At 44.9% G+C, this 14749-nt stretch overlaps 1 protein-coding gene across 2 annotated transcripts in view; it reads left to right on the top strand.

Annotated features, from left to right (window-relative positions):
• Window positions 1-13995, top strand: part of DLL4 (delta like canonical Notch ligand 4) — a 32769-nt gene extending 18774 nt beyond the window's left edge. For both annotated transcript variants that reach the window (XM_040411700.1, XM_040411699.1), the window contains 7 exons: window positions 1852-1912; window positions 2636-2766; window positions 3638-3807; window positions 4449-4668; window positions 7393-8104; window positions 10672-10780; window positions 11939-13995. In XM_040411700.1, the coding sequence (XP_040267634.1) occupies window positions 1852-1912; window positions 2636-2766; window positions 3638-3807; window positions 4449-4668; window positions 7393-8104; window positions 10672-10780; window positions 11939-11944 (1409 nt within the window). In that variant the 3' untranslated portion in view covers window positions 11945-13995. The remainder of the gene's footprint in view (window positions 1-1851; window positions 1913-2635; window positions 2767-3637; window positions 3808-4448; window positions 4669-7392; window positions 8105-10671; window positions 10781-11938) is intronic.
• The last annotated feature ends 754 nt before the right edge of the window (window positions 13996-14749 follow it).

The raw sequence follows: 14749 nt of genomic DNA, 5'->3' as shown, positions 1-14749 counted from the left end.
TGGACTGCTGTGCTATCCTAATGGAGAGGACTCCTGTGGGTGCGCAGCAGTCCTGGCAGTGTATTTCGGTGCAGCTCTGAGCACTGACGGCGGAGGAATGAGGGGCAGTATGAAAATGGAGAAAGGGACTCCTTGTACCATTACTGCAGTGATGTGGGGGAGCCAGACCCCTTTTATGGAGAAAAGGTCACCACTATCTGTAGGCTGGAGAACCCCTTTAACTTATTTTTCGTATTTCGCACACCACATTAGTTTTGTGTGGGCTTTGACCTGCTTTTGGTCTCTTCCCTGTTGGAAGGCTGTAGTGGGAAATATGACATGGCGTCACATATGTACTGCACACGCCTGTGCTTCTGCGGCGTTCAGTGTGACGACGGTGAGCCAATCAGATCGCTGCTCTCTTTGGTGGCGGCATGTGACTAGATGAAAGCGGCCTGCTGATTGGACGAATCCGGCTGTGGAGGTGCTGCAGTACGGGCCGCACGCCGGCTCACACCAGTCTGCCTGTACGAGCGGCGGCGGGCGGGCGGCGCGCTTCTGTCGCTCCGGGGTCAAGTGTAATGTCGCAGGCTCGGGCGGCACGCGCTGTTATCCTTGGCTTTAGCTCCGGGGGGCTGAGCGGAGAGAACAGCTGTAGTGAGGAGGAGGAGGAGGGCGGGAGCCGCAGCTGTTACCTCAGGGAGGCAGCCAGCCATTAAAGCGGGCAAATCCCTGTCACACGGCGGCTCCTGTCAGCTAGCAGATTGGGGCTGCGTCCTGTCTAAGTGTCCTGCTGGTTCACAGGTCCTAGCGGCAGCACTCTTACATGCCTCCCAAGGGTCCATCTCCTTGACCTCAGTCCCTTAAAGGGGTTGTCTCACCTCAGCAAATCCCAGTTAATACAAGGCACTTACTAATGCATTGTGACTGTCCATATTGCCTCCTATGCTGGCTGGATACATCTTTCCATCTCATTATACACTGCCTGTTTCCATGGTTATGACCACCCTGCAGCAGTGGTCGGGCTTGGCCTAAGCGAGCTTCCGTGGTCCTGGCCACGAGGGCAGCCAGTGCTTTTCCCTATAGTGTAGAAGCATGACCACCAATGATGCGTTGCAGGGTGGTCGTAACCATGGAAACGAGCAGTTTGGAAAAACGAAAGAAGCAATATGGGTAATAACAATACATTAGTAAGTGCCTTGTATTAACTTTCGCCACTTGATGAAGTGACACAACCCCTTTAAATGTCCCTCTCTGACCTGGGATATAAATGTGCATTAATACATTTACTAAACCATCTGTATGGTGTATGTCTGTGTATATAACCTCCACTCCATTATTTGGTACAGAGGATTTATATGCTAATACTTAAAGGGCGCAGCTCACAATGACCCCCCTCGGGCCCAAGGCAATGGGTGGGATGCGAGGCGTGGCTTAGTGGAGGAAAAATTAAAAAAGGCAACAATAAATCCCCTCCTTTTCATCATAGTAACTTTCCACACTTCAGATGTAATCTATCAGGGGTCGGCAACCTCTGGCACTCCTGGAAGTTGTGAAACTACAGCTCCCATCAGGCACACTTGCTTGGCTGTTCTCTGAGCTCCCACAGAAGTGAATGGAGCATGCTGGGAGTTGTAGTTTCACCACGGCCGGAGTGCCGATGGTGGCCAATCCCTGCTCCATTGGATAGATTGCACTGCCTGAAGCTTCCAGTCTGTAATGGGCCGTACAGGTGTCGTCGGCCCTGGTACATCCCTCTGTGCACAAGCTGATATCACTTCCGCATTGTTTTATGATGTATGACGTCCTAGCGAGTTGTTAATCTTTGTTAGAACAAACACTAACATTGGGCAATATGGTATGTTTCCACAGCAATATGCCTGGATGGGTGCAGCGAGCAAAATGGTTTCTGCAACAGCCCAGGGGAATGCTCGTGAGTATTATACTAGTATAGATTTCCTTTTTTTTTTTTTTTTCATATAATGTACATCCACATTGATGTAACTTGTGCCAAACTTATCAAACGGTGGACTTCGTTAACCATACCACTTTTGACTTGAGTTGTTACTCCACTTTTTTTGTATGTTGCCCCCGTACTGAAGTTAGGTTGTGCCTTTTAAAAATTCTTATGGCTCTATGTTCTGCCGTTCCTTTATTATTACTTCTAGAAGTTATAAATAAACTACTGACAGTTTGCAATGAAGGTCCAGCTGGGTGTTACCAGTTTGGGGGGGGGGGGTTATCCCCTGCACAGTCTATCAAATCCGTGCAGCCCCCAACTGGTAACACTCTACTATTGCATGGGGAATACAAGTAGGTTACAGGTCACCTTCAACTTAGTTAATTATGTCCACTTTTAAAAGACCTAAAATAATAACCAGATGTGTTTTTTTTTTTTTTTTTTTTTTATATATATATATATATAAATATTTTTTTGCAACAATTTTCTTCAAGGGAGTTGGTAATGGAGGGTTGAAAGGGTTCCAGCTTCTAATATTAGGTGATTATGGGTCTGGAATACCCCTTTATCCACTTGATTTACCATCGCTGCATTCATTTAGCAGGGACTCAGCGGGTCACTGAGAATTGCTTTATTTACTGTGCTTTTTATTATTGACCCATGGGTTAATCTGAAGTTCCAAATTTATATTTTCAGTTGCCGTCCTGGTTGGCAAGGCCGTTACTGCAATGAGTGCATTCCTCATAATGGATGTAGACATGGAACATGCCAGATTCCATGGCAGTGTATTTGTGATGAAGGCTGGGGAGGCCTTTTCTGCGATCAGGGTGAGTATGTGTAACCAATATTCCATGAATATTCCTCCTTAAAGGGGTTTTCTCATTTCAGACAATGGGGGCATATCTCTAGGATATGCCCCTATTGTCTTATAGGTGCAGGTCCCACCCCGAAAGTGAAGGAGAGCGCACTGCGCATGCGCAGCCGCCCTCGATTCATTTCTATGGGGCCGCCGAAAATAGCAGAGCACTGGCTCTGCTATTGCCGTCTGCCCCATAGAAATGAATAGGAGCATGGGCTGCGCAGGTGGGGATTAGTGCTTGGTGGCCGCACCCCAGGAAATCTGGAGTCCTCCAACCACAGCGCTCCCTGCTCCATTCTCGATATAGTTGTGGGTCCCACCGCTATCAGACAATGGGGGCATATCCTAGCGATATGCCCCCATTGTCTAAGATGGGAATACCCCTTTAAAAGGTTTTCTAAGACTTTTTATAACTGATGACCCATCTTCAGGATAGGGCATCAGTATCTGATTGGTGGGGGTCCCACACCCAGGACCCCCGCTGATCAGCTGTTCGTGAAGGCAGCGGTGCATGCAGTAGCGACGTGGGCATATGACAATGCGTTCATCAGTCACGTGGCCTAGGAGCAGCTCAGCCCCATAGAAGTGAAACACTCACAGGGGCGCTGGTGCCTTTTTAAACTGCTGATCGGCAGGGGTCCTGGGTGTCAGACCCCCACCAATCAAATACTGATTACTTATTCTCTGATAGGTCATCGGTTATAACCTGGATCGTAGATTAGATTTGTGCTGGTTTATTGGCCTCGCCTTTTTGCTCATGTTTTGTAAGCACATGTATACAATGAGGATGTGCATTTAATGAGCATCAGAGTAGTTTACAATCATTATGTTTATTGCAGATCTAAACTACTGCACTCACCATAAACCCTGCAAAAATGGAGCCACTTGTATGAACACTGGCCAGGGGAGTTACACATGCTCTTGCCGATCTGGATATACCGGAGTGAACTGTGAAGAGAAGATCAATGAATGCGACAGCAATCCTTGTCGAAATGGTGGCAGCTGCACGGTAAGAAATGGTGAAAACCTTCGAAAATGTAAATGGTCGTCCAATTAATTACAATTGACACCATCAAAACGGGTGATGAGTAGGACCATCCGTTTTAAATTCCAAGTTATATAATAGATTTGGGATTAGGGGACACGGTTAAGCTTAGTGGTCGAGCGTACACCCCGATTAGTTTCGGGAATGTGACCTTTGAGCCCTCGTCTTATAAAGTCAGGTGACTTTTAGCGATTACACACCTAAAACGTGGCACTACAAAGTGCAATACACTATCAGTCCTGCCTTCAGCCACAACTTGTACATGCTAGCATCCAGGTGGCTAGGAGCACATTTAATTCTCTTTATGCTGTATGTAAATATACAGAGGTTATTGTCCTTGCACTCTCCCTCGCCCGCTTATTTGGCACTATATTGTCAGCGTGTTTAAACTAGAAATTCTTGTGTTTTTGTTTGCACTATCAACACTTTGCATGTGTCGTGTATGGGTAAATCTGGCATGGGATAGCTTTTCTGTTTATACTGTCGGAGCTGTATTGTACACTGTGATCCATAGCAAACCTTGCACTGTATGTCCTGATGGTTGCCAGCTGCTTCTTCACGTACATAAAATGCATAAAATCCTTATTCCTGTGTCTTGCTCTTAGGATGGGGAGAGCGGTTATGTCTGTGAATGTCCTCAAGGATATTTCGGAACCCACTGTGAACACAGTGTATTAAATTGTGCCGACTCTCCGTGCTTTAATGGCGGTACATGTAGAGAACGGGAAATGGGTGCCAGCTATGCATGTCAGTGCCCACTGGGGTATACTGGTTCCAACTGTGAAAAGAAGGTGGATCGATGTATCAGCAATCCTTGTCTGAATGGTATGTATTCAGTAACTAGTTCACATTCAGTCTTCACCTCTTATTGTGTGGCGGCCACATTTCTAACTGATCTGATTATGTATCAGTGTGATATTTAGCTGATCTACAAGCTGATCCGTATGGACCTGCAGGCCAGGTTGTTGCATTACAATGGCTTTAATTCTATTTCCACAACTTCCTCTTTACCTGCTACAGTAAACTCTGTTGTGAGGATCAGATCACATAAGATATATTCGGCATCATACACTAAAGAGGACCTCTCACATCTCATCCTGACATGTCAGTTGTAGCAACAATTCTGGAGCATCTATTCTTAAGACTCTATGTTGTGCCATTCCTTTATTTCTACTAGAGGTTTTTGAATGAATTGTCAGCAGTTTGCAGTAAGGCCTCTTTCACACGGGCGTTGCGGGAAAATGTGCGGGTGCGTTGCGGGAACACCCGCAACTTTTCCGCGCGAGTGCAAAACATTTGTAACGCGTTTTGCACTCGCGTGAGAAAAATCACGCATGTTTGGTACCCAAACCTGAACTTTTTTCACAGAAGTTCGGGCTTGGGATCGGTGTTCTGTAGATGTTATTATTTTCCCTTATAACATGGTTAAGGGAAAATAGCATTCTGAATACAGAATGCTTAGTAGGTGATCAATTGAGGGTTAAAAAAAAAATAATTAACTCACCTTCTCTTGTTCGCGTAGTTCCCGATCTCTCCTTTACTACTTTAATGATGAGCTGTGGGCTAAAGGACCTTTGGTGACGTCAGATCACATGGTACATCACCGTGGTGATGGACCATGTGATTGGAGCATGTGATCTGACGTCACCACAGGTCCTAGCCGGTATTTTCATCTTTTAAGAAGTAAAGAGACCGGGAACTACGCGAACAAGAGGAGAAGGTGAGTTAATTTTTTTTTTTTTTAACCCTCAATTGAACACCTACTAAGCATTCTGTATTCAGAATGCTATTTTCCCTTAACCATGTTTATAAGGGAAAATAATACAGTGAATAGACTGTCACCTAGCAACCATGCGTGAAAATCGCACCGCATCCGCACTTGCTTGCGGATGCTTGCGATTTTCACGCAACCCCATTCACTTCTATGGGGCCTGCGTTGCGTGAGAAACACAGAATATAGAGCATGCTGCGATTTTCGCGCAACGCACAAGTGATGCGTGAAAATCATCGCTCATCTGAACAGCCTCATAGAAATGAATGGGTCAGGATTCAGTGCGGGTGCAATGCGTTCAACTCACGCATCGCATCCGCACGGAATACTCGCCCGGGTGAAAGGGGCCTAAAGGTACAGATGGGTGTTACCAGTTGGGGGTGTGTCCCTGTAGGGGTGGGCGATATAGACGATATGCCATATAAACAATATAAATCTGGCCAACTATAGAGATTTTGTTTATTGCCATATCACCAGATCGCAGTAGAACATGGCATGCGCTACTCTCGGAATTCACCATGTTATCCTGAGCTGGCACAGTGGAGAAGGAGGGAGTCTCTCCCTCCCCACTGTGTGCGGCTGCTGCTGACCACCAATGAGAACAGAGCGGAGGAGGAGGGGAGGGACTGGCCACTGCGCCACCAATGAGAACAGAGAGGAGGAGGGGAGGGACTGAATACAAACGTAGCCTGCATATGCCGGCCATATCCCATACTCGGCCTCTATTACTGCGCACCGTGATCTGCCGCAGGTCCTGAGGGGTTAATTGCGGCGGATCACGGCGTGCAGTAATAGAGGCCAGGTATGGTATATGGCCGACACATGCAGGCTAAGTTTGTATTCGGGCATATTAACTATATTCATTGGCGCAGTGGCCACAGCCCCTCCCTTCTACTCCCCCCTCTTCGAAGTATCCACACAATTAAATCATTGGTGGCAGTGGCCCCAGGGGCGCTCCGATCGGTTACTATGGCAGCCAGGACGCTTCCGAAGCCCTGGCTGCCATAGTCTGCTCCCTGGTGCTGTGTGTACTATGCACAGGGCAGCAGAGAGTGTGAAGTCCTATTCACCCTGATAGAGCTCTATTAGGGTGAATAGGACAAGGGTTCTAGCCCTTAAGGAGGCTAATGGTTATTAAATAAAAAGTTTAACCCCCCCCCCCCCCCCCCAAATATAGAATATATTGTGATATATATCACACATGCTTAAAATTATATTGGGCTATTCCCTGCACAGTCTGACACCAGAAGCACTGGAGTCAGACACACCCGTTACTGGTAACACCCAGCAGTACCTTTACTGCAGACTGCTGGCAATTTATTTGTAAACTTCTATAAGGAATAATAGAGGAATGGCACAACATAGTCAAAAGAATAGATGCTCCAGAACTGTTGCATGTAGTTACTAAAACAGACATGTCAGGAGAGCTTGCATGTCCTCTTTAAAAGTGTTAGAGTTGCTCTTTTATATCATAATTAGTGATGAGCAAAGCGAGGTTCGGATGCTACATTCGAAGACTCTTCGTTCAAAACTTCAGAATAATGCTGTAAAGAGATCCGTCTCCATACAGTATTAGAATGTATGGGCTCCGATGAGTCGGAGTCTGTGCAACAAAGTAATGCGCAACGTCACGAGAAATTGACTTCGGCTCATCGGAGCCAATACATTCTAATACTGTACAGAGACAGTTTGTCTTCTGGTTAGACAATAGAAACCCTGCCCCGTAGTTTCCAGTACACAGGTAAACCTGTTTGTAATATGTATGTTTCTCCTTGCAGGAGGTCAGTGCTATATCTTCAATTACAAGCAGTTGTGCCGCTGCCGCACCGGATATACAGGCCCAACGTGCGCAATGAATATGAACGTGTGTGCAAAGAACCCATGCTCCAATGGAGGGACCTGCTATGACAATCATGGCGACTATGGATGTATTTGTCCTACAGGCTTTACTGGGAGGACTTGTGATACAAAAACCAGAGATGAATGTGCTGCCAGTCCATGTAAGAATGGAGGATCATGCCACTTTGTGCCTAACGAAAAAAGCACGGTTTGTGTTTGTCCTCTTGGTTTCATGGGAAGCCAGTGCGAGATTCCAGTTGACCGTCCTAAAGACTGGGACTTTCCTTGGCTTGCTGTCTTCATGGGCGCGGGCATGGTGGGCCTCTTAATCTTATTATGTATGATCTTTATTGTTGTAAGACATTTCCGCCAGAAGCCAATGCAGGACACAAAGACTATGAATAATTTATCAGATTTCCAAAAAGACAACTTGATACCAGCGTCACAGCTTAAAAATATAAACAAAAAGAAGGAACTGGAGGTGGACTGTGGGCTAGAGAAATCCAATTACAAGCTAAAGAACCACCCATTAGACTACAACCTAGCTAATGGACTTATTGGTGGTGTCATGAATGGAATAGGAAAAGCAGACAAGTTCCACAATAGTGAAAAATGCTTAGAAGAGGAGAAGTTCCCTCTTCGTCTGCACAGGTAAGACAATGACCGTGTAGGCTTAAGGTGGGGTTACACTGCCCGATGTTGGTCAGATTATCGGGGACGAATGCTCATTCCCAATAATCTGTCCGTGTAAAGGTGCCACGGATCAACAAGCAAAATGCTCATTCATCGGGTGAAACGGTCATTCATGCAGACACCTAATCTATCGTTTCTGGGCAGCAGATGACTGTCAACCTGTCCAAAAATAGGGCATCTGTATGAGGACGAGTGATCGCAATAGCCATCCTTCATCCTCATACTGTGGAGGTGATTGCTGCATGTAAATCTAGAGCGTCGCCTCCTTCCCGACAATTGTGCGCTCAATCACTGCAGCGTTAGACAGGACGTCTAATAACATGATGGATGATAAATCTGGTACACCTATAAACGGTCTAGTCTTGCCTTTATACCACCTACTGGTTGGCTTTCTCTGGCAGAATTTGTGATGCCCCTTTCCCGTTAAGCCATGTCCTCTTGGTACACGGGGCACGGTAGGTTATCCTACAGTCTAAAATGAAATGCTCCAAATGGCACCACAACATTCTAGCACAGTATATGGTGATGGGGCCCTATGTGTGTATGTACAGGGACTTTGTGCTGGAAATACCAGATGTTCTGTCATGATGGCTGTTGCCAGTCTTTCGTTTTTTTACTGCCATAATGCAATATCCATAGTTAAAAGGTCAAATCCATTTAGTTCAATGCATTTCTTCCTAGCTTCATATTTGTTGTAAGTTTCAGACTCCATCAACCTGATTTATGAGGTTTAAAATGGATAACTACAGCGCCATTACTAAAAATCCCATGGTTAATAGATGGTTGTAACCGCTTGTTCTGTAGATTGCATTTCATAATGACACTTGAAACTGGGAGCAGTGTATGGTCTCTTATGGTGGACTAACATGGGCAGCGGGTTGTTGGGAAGGAAGTGTCGGGTCTCGCTCAGTGGAGGGGAAGCGATCACCTCCACAGTATGAGGACCAGGAATCGCTATGATTGTTTCTGGGCAGCAGATCGCTGTTTAGACGGGACGATCTGCTGCCCAGAAGCGATACTTTAGGTGCCTGCACAAAGGTGCAGCCGATCACCCAATGCTTGTTCATCGGTGATCGGCTGTACCTTTGCAGATTTGCGAACATTCGTTCCTGACGGAAGTATTTTTTATTTTTCCTGAATATCTGGCCGTCTAAATCAGTCTTTAAACAAAAGATGTCTGCTGTGTTGGTGATATACTGTGTGCAATGTTTCAATTGTCATATTTTCTTAGTTTTCCTATATGAAGGAGTCACTTAGACTACCTAATAAATCCCACTACCCTGCTACGTGCAGGGATCTTGGGCCGCCATCTTTTCTGTTCTGCATGTTCTTAAAGGTTAGTAAAGGCAGAGCAGTCATTGAACGGAGGCAGGTGCACCCGTTCTTAGGAAGCCATCAGTGGTATTCTAATGTTTAGCCCCTTTGAAGAATGAGCAGTAGAGAGAAGATGGCGGCACATGATGCCCGCATGTTTGCCTCCTGCTCTGTACGTGTGTGTGTTAGATACTATACTGGACTGGGTTCAGGTAATACTGTCTGTAAACTTCTAAGTGCCATTTTTGTTGTAGAAATTCCTATAGCTGCAAATGCTTTAGTGACCAGAACAGGCCTTAGTCTGCAGGACTTTTGTCTCTGCTTCAAAAATCTTCATAACTGACCCCATTATAGTCCGTAGGGTCTATTATGTGCTGAATCCGTCCTTTCCATTCTTCTATAATGGAAACGCTGATGTGAATTCAGCCTTAGGGTCCATTCACACGTCCGTTTTGGCGTTCCGCATCCGTTCCGATTAAAAACGGAACGTTATGCGGATCCATTCATTTTCAATGGAATCCGCAAATCGGAGAGCACTCATGGTGCTCTGCGATTCTGTGATTCCGTTCCGTTATTCGGATCCTGGAAAAAAAATATACCCTGTCCTACTATTTGTCTGATTTTGCGTTCCGTCATCCCATTCTAGTCAATGGATCCGTCAAAAAATCGGATGACATGCTAAAAGCACCCTCATGTCATCCAGATTTTCGGATCCGCAAAAAACAGGAACGTTTATCTGGAAAGGTAAAAATACTGACGTGTGAATGCACCCTTACTCGCACACTGTCTGTAAAAAATATGGTCCATCCGTTAATCATGTGTGATAATATCCTGTCTTGCATTTGTTTTTCATCCATTTTGACCGTGGCACCTATTTCTCACATGCATGGAAAAAGGTGGGCAGCCTATTTGCACCCAGCTGTATCCTGCTGAGCGTCTCCATGTGCTGCCCGTGGCTTTCACACACCCATAGACTTGGCGCATGCTTCCTTCCAGTGGATGTCTGAATGTGCCCACTGAAATCAATGGATGGGTGTGCTGTCTGTGGAGGGCGCTCACACCTCCATGATTTACTGACATGTGAACAAGGCCTTATGCAGATTAATGTTTGCAGACATTGCATGTGAATATAACCGTGATTGACAACAAATTGTGCTGAACGTCAGACCAGCCTTTCCTCGATGCTCATGTGTGTTTTTTTTATTATGCAGTGAAAAGCCACAGTGCAGAATATCCACTATATGTTCCCCACGAGACTCCATGTACCAGTCCATTTATGTGATAGCAGAGGAACGTAATGAATGTGTAATAGCTACAGAGGTAAGAACATCGCCCAGTGCATGCAAGCTAGCATTTCAGGAGGCTGATCCTCTTCCTACCGCCACAGATGTTGCTCTTAGATTGTAATATATAGCCTTTCCATGGATCCAGAGTCTACCCACTGCTGACAATAGCCACAACCATTTACTATTAACCATTACCCTGCTGAAATAGATTATTGCACTGAATTTCCAATGAGTTAGCAGTGTAAACATTCTGTACCAGCAGTATTTGTCATTTTGGTAACCTTACAATTAGGCCTATTGCACACGACTGTATGGCTTTTTCAGTGTTTTGCGGTCCGTTTTTCACGGATCCGTTCTGTTTTTTGTTTCTGTTTTTCCGTATGGCATATACAGTAATTGCATAGATATAAATCGGGCTGGGCATAACCTTTTTCAATAGATGGTTCAGCAAAAAACAGGAACTGAAACGGAAGACATACAGATGCATTTCCGTATGTGTTCAGTTTTTTTTGCGGACCCATTGACTTGAATGGAGCCACGGAACGTGATTTGCGGGCAATAATAGGACATGTTCTATGTTAGAACGGAAACTGAATGCATACGGAGTACATTCTGGTTTTTTTTGCGGAACCATTGAAATGAATGGTTCCGTATACGGAACGCAAAAAACGGCCAGTAAACGGGGGAAAAAAAACGGCCGTGTGCAGGAGGCCTTAGGGTTGAGCAAATGCGCAATCCAAACCAGATATCGGCTCAATACTACTGTAAAATGTATGGCCTCCACGGAGGTCTTTCCAAAGTCTCGGCAAATATCAGGAGACTTACTTTTCTCTCGCCTCTATCGCGTGTCGGTTAATTTATTTGCATAAATTACTGTATCAAGATAGTAAGCTGGACTCCGCTTCCTGCCTCCATAAGGAAGCAGAATTCAACTTCGTATTTTGGTACAGTAATCTGCTTATAAACGGACGTGATAGAGGCAAGACCAAGTAAGTCTCGCGATATTTGCTGAAACTTTGAAAATGCTTCCCCAGAGGCCATACATTTTACAGTAGGACGGAGCCCAGATTAAGGTAGTTTGTAAAAGAATCTGGTTCGGCTCCAGCAATCTGAACCCTAATTACAGTATTACCCAACACTTTGCCGTCTTATACTGACCACATATCAACCCATTTTTTTCCCCCTCCTGCAGGTGTAACGCTAAAGCCAAGCACCCAGAAGTGTAATGTTCTCTCAAGAGCCACAAACGGAAGGCATGCCGTGCACCTATGTTTACAATGCACGACTGGAGGGGATTTCTGAGCTCAGACGGAACTTGCTGCTGTTGTAAGATCAAATCTGAGTTGCAGGGATAGATTGTGGCTTTGCTAGAGATGCAATAGACTTTGATCACTAGCTCTAGTGTCGAGGCGTTTGATCGACTGAATGTAACAAAACTGGAGGAGGAGGAAGAGACTTTATCAATACAAGGTAGTTTCTAAAAGTGTCCTTTTGAAGCCTCGCATTCTGTCTCTGTGTAAAGTTGCAAATGTGAGGTGCTGACAGCGAACGCTATCATCAATTCATGCCTTAGACTACACATTCCGACAGTGGATGGGATTCGTTTGCTATGCAGAATGATGCTCGTTCTATCAAGGTCCTGGTGTTGTCCTAATTTAAGTTTAGAAGTGCCTAAAAGTGTCCCAAGAGATTTTTGTATCGGCTAATCACTGCTTTTCTATATAACCTGACCAGTATTAAGCTATGATTTTCTTAGTAACTCTTCGTGCAACCAAGGCATTGGGAAAGACGCAATGAAGAGAACGTGGACGCCATCATCCATCCTTTTTCTAGTAAATACAGCACTGTCTTAGAATCTGTTCTAGTCTTCAACCAGCAGCTGGGCAGCCGTACATTGCATGACAATACAGCTGGCCACGTCTAAAATAATTCATTTTGCACTACTGAGAATTGTGAGTTTTTTTCATTTTTCCATAAGAGACTATAATAATTTGGTATCATGGTTTTATACAGCCCATTTACATAAAGCCATCCAATGTCCGTCTTGACGTATGTACATGTAAGGTTATTTGATTTACGTGCATTCTTTTAAGGCAGTGATGGGCAAACTGCGGCTCTCCAGCTTTTGTAAAACTACAAATCCCATCATGCCCTGCTGTAGGCAGACTGGGAGTTGTAGTTTTACAACAGTTGGAGAGCCGCACTTTGCCCGTCCCTGTTTTAAGGGGTTCTATATATTGTGTCCTTCATTGGCATAAAGGAATTCAAATAACGTAATTCTAGTTTTTTTTTTTTTTTCTCAATGAATGGGTTGCTGTTAAACTACAATGTCAGTCAGAGGCTGCTCTTAATACAAAGGTGTTTTTAATTTTTACTTTATATAATATTTTTCTTGGCTGTTTTCAGAGTTGAAGGGCTAGAGGGTTTTCTTAAATTATTAATTTTGTGTCTGAGAGCATCAGCTGGGTATGTGTATATGTATTATATACATGCGTAATTCATTTTATTAATATTGTCTGTACCTATGAATTGGCGTTTGTCAAATATATCAGAAAATCGGGTTGGTTAATTGTCAACCGCAAAATATAAAAACTACTGAACTGTGACCATAAAGTTTCCCCTGTCCTTCATCTTGTGCCTATATCAACCTGAATATTATAATCGGGCCTGGCCTTCGGTGTCTTGAGCTGGCCATACACATTAATAGCTCCGGGTCCCGGCTTCCCATACACACTCTGTTCAGCCAAGTATGTGGTGGTGTCAATGGCGAATGAAGAAAGCCCCGGCCAGACACTTCTAGCGGTGGCTTATCTCCTGAGAAAACTAAGGGACTGGATGAAACGATACCCTTCTGATCCTTCTCAACCCCGACGTCCTCTGTTCGGCGCTCCCCATACACATTAGACTGCCATGGGGCCTGGCATTCAGTAAGGGTGTTTGTACGCCTATCCACAGGTGCTGTGCAAACTAAAATGTTGTATGCAACACTTTCTTTCCTTTTTAGTGAGATTTAAAACCACAGGTGCCCAGGGATCGATGTCTGACTATTGTTCTTTTTTTTCTTTTGAAATCTCTTATTTCAATAATTTAACATTGAATCAAAAGCACTGAACTATTTTTTATATCTTTTTGTTTTGTATATAATGTATATTTATAATCAAAACAAATGTAAATATGTACTGTCTTGTTAACATGCTACCAACAAAGTTTGAGTTTTATTTTATTTTTTTTCTAAAATGAAAAACATCTTCCAACTACTTTTGTTTCTTGTCTTTAATTTTATTTGTAAAGTCCAGTTTATCATGTTGTGGCATAAACCCCTTTTTAACCTATAGGTGACCCTTGCCATACATGTGCAGGAGCTGCGGCCACTTGATCGGCAGCAGGGGCCATGCTTTTACCCACAGCTGGGCCCATGCTGTACTCGCCAGCATAGGTGAAAACACTGATGCTGGTGTATTAACCCCTTATATGCCATGGCTTGCTGCATGTCCGGGGTTTGCAGAGGGAGGGGACTCCCTCTCTGCATGCCCATTCATTGCAACGCGGCGTTACACAGGCCTCAAGGACTGCCAGCTACAGAGGCCCAGCCTCCAGGCACACTGTCAGTGTAAAGCCTCACTCACAAATCAGTCTTTGGGCTCATGCACACTGCTGTTAGGCACTCGACTGGGTCTGCAACCGGAGGGACGGTGCAGAACAGAGGCATGGAAGCACCACGGAATGCTTTCGTGGGGTTTCTTTCTGTGCCTCCACACCGCAAAAAAAAATTTTTTTTTTTTTTGGCGGTGTGGATGTATCACGGACCCATTCAAGTTGACTGGATCTGGATTCGTTGCGGCCCCCAATGCACGGAACGGCCAGGTGCATGAGCCTTTTTGGTCAGTGATTTCCCTCAGTGATTTTGCCCCAAAACCACATGTGGCTCTAAACACAGAACAGGTGCCTATCTTTCCCTTATACCTTATGGGCTCATGCACACAAACTTATTTTGGTTCAGTAT

This window comes from Bufo bufo, chromosome 11 (assembly GCF_905171765.1).
Source record: "Bufo bufo chromosome 11, aBufBuf1.1, whole genome shotgun sequence".
Taxonomy (NCBI): Eukaryota; Metazoa; Chordata; class Amphibia; order Anura; family Bufonidae; genus Bufo; species Bufo bufo.
Note: the sequence above shows the minus strand (reverse complement) of the source record. Positions and strands in the feature narration are given on the sequence as shown.